The sequence below is a fragment of the Falco biarmicus genome, chromosome 1, assembly GCF_023638135.1.
Source record: "Falco biarmicus isolate bFalBia1 chromosome 1, bFalBia1.pri, whole genome shotgun sequence".
NCBI classification, from domain to species: domain Eukaryota; kingdom Metazoa; phylum Chordata; class Aves; order Falconiformes; family Falconidae; genus Falco; species Falco biarmicus.
This window is the reverse complement of record NC_079288.1, coordinates 53844622-53854738: the sequence shown is the minus strand read 5'-3', so window position 1 is coordinate 53854738 and position 10117 is coordinate 53844622. Positions and strand designations below refer to the sequence as shown.

At 41.3% G+C, this 10117-nt stretch overlaps 1 protein-coding gene across 1 annotated transcript in view; it reads left to right on the top strand.

The window, feature by feature from the left end:
- The window catches only part of HPGDS (hematopoietic prostaglandin D synthase), a 30176-nt gene that overhangs the window by 11396 nt on the left and 8663 nt on the right, over nt 1–10117 (top strand). Inside the window, exon 2 of the mRNA XM_056340761.1 lies at nt 583–724. Within this exon, the coding sequence (XP_056196736.1) occupies nt 592–724 (133 nt within the window). The 5' untranslated portion in view covers nt 583–591. The remainder of the gene's footprint in view (nt 1–582; nt 725–10117) is intronic.

The window sequence follows — 10117 nt, the reverse complement described above, 5'->3', positions numbered from 1 at the left end:
GCATTGACTGGTTTCCATAGCAAATTCTCATTCTAAAATAGTTTGGATTGATTGCCTATGCAACTAGGGTAACAGTTCACAAGAAAAATCACAACAGCTTGGTCATTCACATGATTTGCTCTTGGATGAAGGTGTCCATAAGCAATAGAGGCTGAGCAGGGCAGGCTTGAACAAAACTGCTGCTCAAGACAGCAACTGTCTTCTGTCATAGTATATGATTTTAGATCTGCACTCTGAAAAACACGTTATAAAAATGGCCTGAGTTTGGAGTCACAAGGAAAATAAACAAAAAATAAAAATTCTTAGTATGTCTGAAAAAAATATCAAGCCATCTTTCTAGAGATACACAAGGAGGAACTGCAGGTTTAACTGTCACTGTCCATGTCTGAATATTGTGGCTGACAAATGCAGAACAAAAGGTGACTAATGCAATGATTGCAATGTACAACACATCATGCTTTAGTGTAATAAGCCCTTTGCATTGTACAAGCACCTCTTTCAAAAAAACAAACACACAGTGCACTTTGGTAAAAAGGACTTGCGTTACGAGTAACTGAAGCAACGCGGTGTCTTTCCTTTTAGGGATACAGCATGCCACAGTACAAGCTGACATACTTCAATCTGCGAGGACGAGCAGAAATCAGCCGCTACCTGTTTGCCTATTCAGGCAAGAAGTATGAAGATTACAGAATAGAAGCAGCAGACTGGCCCAAAATCAAACCGAGTAAGTAGCACAGAACTAAAGCTTCGCTAGAAATGCTGTCAAAAAGTAAAACAATTTAAGAGGTACTGATGGTTTGTGAGCAGAAATACATTTAATTCCTGGCTTCAATTAAACCTATGGGAATGTTGTTGTCTAGGCAGTCAGAATGTCATTCCTAATGCTCTCACAGAAGTCCAGAAACAAATCTTCAGAAAATCAGAAGTGACTTACCTGCTGTCATCCAGATGGGCTTTTACTCCTTATCAATTCAGTTCAGCTTTTGTCTGCCTAAAGCTAACCAAATGCATGCTCGTATTTTCAGCTTCTTTGGAGGATTCCTGCTCAAAGACCCCACTGCAGCATTCACCCTGGTTTTAGAAGGCCAAATTGGAAATTAGTGTCAAGGAGGACACTCCTTTGCAACAAGAAGGGTCTTCAGAGAGGGGAAGTGATGAGAAAAAACAAAAAGAACTCAGTTGATATAGCAAAGAGAAAATAAAAGGATCAAAGAGGTGCTAGAAAATAATAATTCCTAAGAACAAGCCCTACCAGCCCTTCTGAGAGTACTCTGTAGGCTACTGCACCCCCTCTCTCTCATGGGTTTTAGTTAAAGTAACCTTTTCCCAGCTATTCAAACTATTTGTTATTTCTGTTCATTAAATTGGACTTAGTTCAGATGAAACAGATCTTGAGTTTGGAGACTGGGAATATGAAGTCAGAGATACTTGTGTCTTCTTTTAATGGATTTGACCTGTGCTTTGCTACACAGGCTATGACTCTTCACATCCAGAACGAAGAATAATATCTTAAGTTTGGGGGAAAAGCACAACTAATGCACAAGGTGATTAATAGAAACCAAGCGACATTTCTTGAAAGGCTTTCACACCATTTAACAAACCCAGCCAGTAAGCTACCAAATTCTTGTAGGGTGCAGTCAGATTTGGTCTTTCCCAGAATGTTCGCAGTGACTTGAATAACAAATATTGAAGCGCCACTGCTCTCCAAGTGGCAGCTGAAGCCATCTGTGGTGCTCAAATCTAGAAAACACTGGCTAATAACCCACAGAGAGGCGTGTAAATGAAGCAGTAGAAACAGAATATTTTCAGTTAAGGATGCCTGTCTTTGGAAACTTTTTCTTTGTAAGAGCTTAAGCCTGTTGACCATGTGGTATAGCTTATTTCTCTTCCACTGCATTTCTCAGGGATGCAGGGTAGAAACTAAAGGTGAGACTGAGAATTCAGATGAACAGAGGAAAGCTTTGCATAGGCCTTTTTCATACTTAGCTATGCACATATTCACATGTACACAGACCTACTTATGTCCTGAAACAAAGTTCAGAGAATATTAGCAAAGTATAATTCCACATAGAGTTTTGCATACTTATTTTTTAAGCAATTAAAAGAATTAAAAATGCAAAGCGTGAATAGCAACTTAAAGGCTACAGAGATATTCGCATTCTAGGAGGTGTTCTAACAGCAGATCTATTAGACAAGGTAAAGGAGTTGCACCTCTCTTTGAATATTGGTATGTTCCCAATGTCTGAGCTAGTGCAAGAAACAAGGGAGGAAAATCCCTCCTATGCTTTTTTCATTGCTCACATTGTGAATCTCCCAGTGAAGATTTATATGTTCTTTATATGTTTATACTTGTTCACTACTGTGAACGCCCAGCTACAACACCTTTACCACCAAAACACTGGGAGCAGAGGCTCCCTAGAAAACCTAAGCCATATGGTTTGTACCCGTATCTGCTACACTAATGAAGTTAGTTAAGTCATCTAACCTTTGGATGTCTTTGTTTCTCTTTCTCTGATGTGAAAATTTTATTGCCAAGAGTTAATTAAGATACTTCATTTTCCCTGCATAAAGGCCTTTCACAGCAGCCTCTGCTATGACTGATCCCTAGATGAAATTCCAAAGCAGATAAGAAGTTTAGTAAAATGTGGGAGTTGCTGCCCTCAGATTTGTGAAATCATCTGTACAAAATTTATGCTGGCCTAAGAGTTCTTTGAATTTCAGGCTTCTTTAGACACCCAGTCAGTCAGTCAGTGGATGGGAAATGGAACATATCATGCTAATTGACCAGGAAAACGTACACCTAGAAAGAAATACTTGGCCGCATGTCTGAAGTGCTATTACATCTTATACCAGGATGCTAAACTTTTGCTTCTGGAAGGCTCCCTGAATACTACTAGCTCAAGCACCAATGTAATGGCGGCATTTGCCAGACAATCAGCGTTGCAGACAATACCCAAGTTAAGTGGTTTGTCAACTAAAACAAGAGTAAAGGTATCTCATTTGTATGCATGATAACGTAATGTTGGTAAAAAAATTGCCTGGATATGACTACCACTGCCTTTGTGAAGCAATCTTTACTCATGGCATTTCCAGATAAAGTTATCTCCCACAGGGAAATCAGCAAAACCCTGAATGAAAGGCAGCAACAAGGCTTTGCAGTAAAGAGCCTTACACTGTGCCAACAAGACCAATAGCCACAGCTTCTATCTGCCCCGAGGTACCAAAACATCGACTTTGCAGGCCATGACCCAACACAAGAAAAGGTTTCCTCCTGGCTAGGGACTAGGTCATATAGAATTTGTGCATCTTAACAGTACAACAATACTGTATACAGCAGAGATGCACCATTTTCCATAAGGAAAACAAACCGCTTGCATTCTCTCCTATCCTGAATTTTCAAAATGTGCCTCAGCTCCCTCTGTGGAGGCAGGGATTGAAAATTACAAAACATTAGTCCTCAGGAAAGCAGGTAACAGGATCCTTGCCAAAAAATTTCCATTACTGCTGTGTTTAATCGTAAATATGAAATGAGGGGACCCATCCAACCTATTATGCATACAAAGGCATAGCTGACTCTGCTGGGAGATCTTCTGCACTGCTATCGTTCATATTCTGTGTTCAGATCTTTCTTATGAAGCTCAGGAATTTTTTTTTCCCTATTTTGTCTGCACTGAGTCTACCTCAAAAAAGAAAGAAAAAATAAATTAGCAGATTCCAGTCTCATCCTGCTGAAAACTAAAGGCTGATAAGTGTTTAGCAATAAGGGGAATTACACCTGCATTTGATGTAACAGCAGCTAACGTAATTAACGGCAGTTTGGTACACCACTTATTTTGCAACCCTCAAAACCCATTAAAATTGGTCCAATTAATTGAATAATTACACAATTCTATAGTGGAGTGAGGTTAAGAAATACCAGAAAAATTGCTATGTATGCTTACATATACCATATTCACATTTACCCACTTGCCTATGAACAATCTGAAACCAGTTTTGACTGTAAAGTCTGCAAACACAACATAATGTCCTTCTTTTTAAAAACTTACAGCATGATAAAATAAGATAAAGAAAAAAAATACTTAGGGAATAAGTCTGGACAGGAGCAGCACTTCATGTTTCTTGAGCCACTAAGGGAACAAATCAGAGAATTCAAGTTTGTCTAAGAGCACAAGGATTCAGGCCTCTGCACAAAGGATAGGTTTGCTTCATCAGTTTTCACAAAATTAAAGTAGGGTTTTACAAAAATACTAACCTCCCAGCCAAATCATCCACATAAACCAGAAAATACTGTCCTTATTTGAAGAAAAAGCTTATTGCTTAGTTCTCCAGTAAAATTGATAGGAAAACAGAAAATGTGTGCATTAAGATTGATGTGCAGAAAGGCCGTTTAGAAAACAGACTTGCAGCTGCTGCAATTTTAATTTTAACCTGGATTGAAGAGTGTGACTGGCTTTGTTGTTTGTTTTGGTGCTTTTCATGTGGCTTCCCCAGGAAGCTGTTGTGTTAATTGTCCTTCAGGCAAATAAGTAACCCCTTGCTTCTCGAAATACTGTCCCGCTTGATTCTGTTTACACCTAAGTGGTGTTTTGTTTTGTACAAGACTAAGTCATATTATAACATAAAAAACTATGTCATTTGGCTTATACACTCTGAAATTAGAATTTCTGTATCTCAACGTTTCTTCTTTTCCCCTTCTGTCACTAATCAGATCATCTTTGGTAAATTTTCTGGTTGCTGATTTCAGGCAGGGACTGTAGTTTGTAACATAAACAAGCTTACGCAAGCTAGTACGTAAGTATCTGTGTTGGCTAGCTTTAACACAGGATTTTAAACAACAGTTTAGTATCAAGTGGCAGCTTTAGATGACCTTTCACTCTATATAAGTCAATAATTATTTAAATAAACTCACATTTTACATTTCCTTTTGAACAGACAGACTTGACCATGCCACCATTTAAACCAGAGTCAACTCAAGATCTATACACTAGCACATAATAGACACATTTGAGATCTGTATTGCCATAAAATAGGCTCCTCACAAAAAAACATCACGCTGATGTAAGTCATGATATAGCCAAAATTCCAATGTAATGGTGCACAGAGTTACCATCCTCATCCTCTTGAGATATTAGGCTAGCAAGCAGTAACAGCTTTTGTTCTGTGGCTCATTCAGGGAATGGCAATTACACAGACTTTATCACCATAGCAAAGGAAACTTTCATTGCGCTGACTCCTGTACACATCCCATAACCTGTTTAGGAGGGGTGGCATGGTGCTTGAAAGGCCCTCAGGAAACCTGACAGACTAGTCATTGCATTGAAAATACTTCCAAGGTAAGTCTTAAGAGGCACCTGGCAGCAGACAATAATTCCTGGAGGGAGCAATTGCCATGTTGCCAGAGTGACTTGCTGCTATGTAGCTCTACATGAGATGTGTAAATAGCTATTTGGGTAAGAAGTAGGGCTTAGCAACCACTTCCAAGGAGAACATGAGTTGTAATAGCTATAGCACTAAAGCTGGGCTGTGGTGAGATCAGAGCACCATCCTGGCCATCCCTTTCTAGAAGATACAGACTCTGGATGCCTCCAGCTCCAGGCCAACCGCTTCCCAGGGGCCTTGCTCCTCTGGCAGCCTTACAAAAAAATGCCTTTCATGTGCCTCTTATTGGAAGATGCAAAGTATCTCACATATTTGTTTCTCATGATCCAACTTAAATATAAATGGAAACGAAAAGCAATTACATTAGCTTTCAAGGCAAAGGAGAACTTACTTTGACAGAGACAGCATAGTAGGAAGTGTGCCTGTCACACTTATTTTCCCCCACCTTTGATTAATCCAGCTGTCTTACTATGGCATCAACCTACGGTGCTTGATTGCAAAACCATTAATTATTCAGGTTTTGAGGGACAACCAAATGCTTAAACACGGGCTGCTTAGCATCAAGATCATGGGCAGTTTCAATACAGGCAGGAGGAAGCAAGGGGAAGAGCAGGTCAGCCTGGGGGGAACAGGGAAATCTGCACTCACCTCTGGGAGAAAAGCTGAGGTGAATCTGGATAAGTGTGGGGAGGAAAGAACAGAGATGATGAGGAGAAGAATAATGAAGAATAGAAGAGTGGAAAAGGGAGAAAGAGCTAAGGGAAGGAGAAAATTAAAAATGGTGCCCGCAGAGGTGCTGCTCACGGCAGGGGGAGAGCAGCGGTGTGCCGTGTAGCACAGCACGAGGTTCTGGTTGCTCCACACCTGCGCCCACCAGCCCAGCTGCCAGGACAGAGCTGTGCTTAACACTGGGCTGGGTGTCCCCTCCCTGTCCCCTCCCAGGAAACAGGCCCAGGTGAGCACCATCCACCGGGTCGTGCCCCAGAGAATGAGCGAGGAGCTCACAGGCAGAGGGAAGGCCCGAACCACAGTGAGAACCTATGAGCATGCCAGGCTGGGAAGAATGATCACAGCCATTACAGACTTCATGGGAGGGAAACAATTTATACACATGTCCTTGCTTTTACCACACATCAGGCCTCATCACCCCTGGCTAGTACCCAGCAGAGACTATATAAACATCACTGTTCCAGTCACAAAAGCCAACCAAAATGAAAGCAGTATCAAAAGGAATTCATCCAACTCCTAAACACTGTACAGACATTTCAGTGAGTCCTTTCTAAAATGAGACTGCAGATCAGCCCGAAAACTTACGCTCACCCTCTGTCAAGGTTTTCTTCATGGGGAGCGTAAAGTCTGCAGATTTCATTCCAGCAAGCATTTATAAAAACAACGAACAACCAAGGAAAGAGGAAAAGCAAGAATTTGCTAAATGGAAATTCAATTTAAAGATTACTACAGCTTTAGTTATCCAAACAGCATGGTTTTTCAAAAAACCCTGTTCCTCTTTTCAGTGAGCTTTCAGTCTAAATCTGGAAAGCAACACAGATTCACAGCGCCTTCTACTTCAGATAAGTAACAAACCAAATAGAAACTGAAAGGGAAAGGTCATATATTCTGTGCATGCCTGAGAAATGACGCTGTTTGTACAATGACAGCAACAGATTTTTCTAGTTTTCCTTCTTAAAAAATGTAATCGCTCAAGTGGGAGCCGGAAACTTTGCAAGACAACACTGTTTTGAAAAACATGGGAAGGACATTCACGTGGATACACAAGGGTATAAACTGACGTTAAGTATGAAGCAGCCCCCTAACCGATCAAGGTTAAAGAAAAACTAGCAAAGTAGCACGCACATCCTTCCAGTCTGCACTGCTGTGGCTTAACTGTTCATTCAGGATGGCTCTCCAATGCAGATTGTTTCATCATATGCCTCCAAAACCCTCATTCTACCCAAATGAGATCCCTCTCACACTCCAGCTTCACATGCCACCTCTTTCACTTGTTCATCTAACATAGGAACCTGGCAGAAACCAACCTACACACTTAGCTCATCTGGAGTTGCACCAACCATGCCTTTCGCCAAACACACGTACAGTTTAGCAGATTTAATACAATGCTTATACACATGGCACATTTGGACACCCCCAGAGGTTCCTTGAACGTGCATCATCAACAAACAAAGCTAGGGCCAAAAGCACCACAGGAGGCTCAGAGCAAGCCACAGAAGCCCATATCCATGAGCCTAGGGGTAACGCCGCTTAGATTCACAAACAAACAGATGGTTTTCTGTTGTAGGTTGGAGCCCCTGAGTAGATGGTCTGGCTGTGGTTTTCGCTGCGCTTCAAAGAATATGGGCTATGGGCAAGGTGTCTAGATGCCACACTGAGGTTATTTGTCAAACCCTGACCTCGCCTCCAGCAATCAAACTGCGCCCATCTAGCATGAAGGCTCTTTGCATCCATCCTTTGGATGAACTGTGTGACAAATTCACTCACCTCCTCTCCACTCTGAAAATGAAGTCTCCAGTTTTCACAGGGAACACATTCCCACCCACAACAACCAAACTTCTCTATACAATCAATCTCCTGGTTTTGCTATGAATTTATCAATCAGAAATTGTTCTTTGAAGTTACAGGAGCAAGAAAGATAATTCACTGCAGGTTACTAAAAACTTTGGTCTTTTTACATGAATTTTGGAGAATAGTGTTTTTGAGATATTTGTTTTTCCCTATGTGTTTCCAGACTGAAAGTACAACTTTGTAAGTTATCATACCTTTTCCTCCAATACAAAGGAGATTTACTATAAATATTTTCTGCCTGTTGCTATTTTCTTCAGCTGTAAAGCAGCCTGGAAGTCTACCATACTTTCTGGTGTGCAAGAATAGCATGCCCCACACCAAAAAAGAAAACAGTTTTTTATGATGATCTGCCCAGCACAAGTGTGCTTTCTTCAAACCGCTCAGAACTACACTCATTTACAGCTTATTAACTCAATGCTCGACAAAACAGTCCATCAGCAAGAAAAAAAAAATCCACATTTACATTCAAATCACAATTTTTCCCCCTGTTCTTTATAAGAAAAAAAAAATCAAATGGCATTTTGAATATACAAGAAAGGAAGGAACATCTCCCATTTACCATCTGTTATGTTTTAAATAGTTCATTGTTTAGTAATGATGGCAATAGATACACTGCCTCTTAAGAAATAAACCCCAAACCTCATTATAAATCAAATGGATGATGCCTTTTGGATGTTTAAGGATTGCAGCACGATGTGCAATAAAATCCGCTCATTTATTAATTTTATACTTGCACTGTGAATCATGCAATTGCATGATTATTTCTATTGCACACAAAGCTGTATTTGTATACTTTTAATTGTAAAATCAGTTTCTTTTCCAGGAAAAAATAACCAGATCTTAATGAAAATAGTTCAGCACTGAGGAGGAAGCACAATGTAGGCACTACTGATGTTTTCAAGGCATGAATAGCGATACCCTTGAATTCTGTGAACTGCAAGAAAAAACAAAAGTGAATCCAGAAACAGCCAGATTCCTGAGAAGCAGAACGCGAGTGATTACTACCGCTCTGCCACCCAGCTGCCTTTCACACCTTAATCTATGTTCCTCAGCTGTCAGAAAGATGCCTCCCTCCTTCTGCTGTAATCAAGGGTATCTTAAATAATGTGTCTACACAAACAGGCTTTCATTTTCCTTTGAGTGACTGACAAAGTGAAATGCCAGTGACAGCTGTTGCTTTTAGACTTTCGCCCGTATGTAAACACAGCAGAAAATGGACAGTTCAGTTTCTAGATGAAGCAATTTTTGTTGCCCAACCTGAGCAGCGATCATCTCATCATGTTTTGACAGTTATTGCTACAGAGACCAGTTAGTCACACTGACCGAACCAAAAGGGCATCAGCCCAGCAGCACTCCCACTGAGGCCTCCCAGAAAGGCCAGTTCACTCCTCCACGGACAGCAATTATTGCTCCTGAGCTGGCCACGCTTCTGCTGTTACCTGTTGTCAGGCACTGGTGTGCAGCCTTGGGCAGGCTGGGGAGGATCTGGAGATGTTTGTAAGCTGCCCACCCTGGCATGCCCAGCAGTCACGCACACTCTCATCCCCTCGACTCTCACTTGCTCGAAAGATGCACTGATACTCTGCATAAGCAAATGTTATTTTCACAGCTCTGCGGCGTTGGAGGCAGTGATGCTCAGGGCACTCCACACCATTACTCCACAGCACAGAACCAAGGCTCCTCTCACTTGTACAACCAAAGACCTTTTCAGTTTAGCATTCAGGGATGCATCTTTTCCTCTCTGGATTCTCAATGAAGCAATACATGGACTTGCCTGGACCTTGCTGTTCTCTGGATAACATACAAAGTCTTCTGTGCAGAGTCTACTCTTGTTTCAGTAACAAGTAGCAGCGTTTGCTTTCTCCCTGGGGTACAGCAGCAAATGATCTTTGAGTTCTCTTACTTCTGTGGGTCATCAGCATCAAAATTTATACCAGCTTGACAGGGTGCTGAACTTTGCAGGGTGGAGGATTGCAGGGGGGCGCAGGTATGAGTACAGTCTTCAGATGCAGAGAAAAAAAATGCACAGAGGAGTCCTGGATGTTTTGTGCAACTGCCAAATTAATTTTGCAGATACAGATTTGGTATCCAAGAACCTGCACCTAATGTGATTCACATACTGCATGCTAAACCACAGAGCCATGTGGCAGTGTTCATC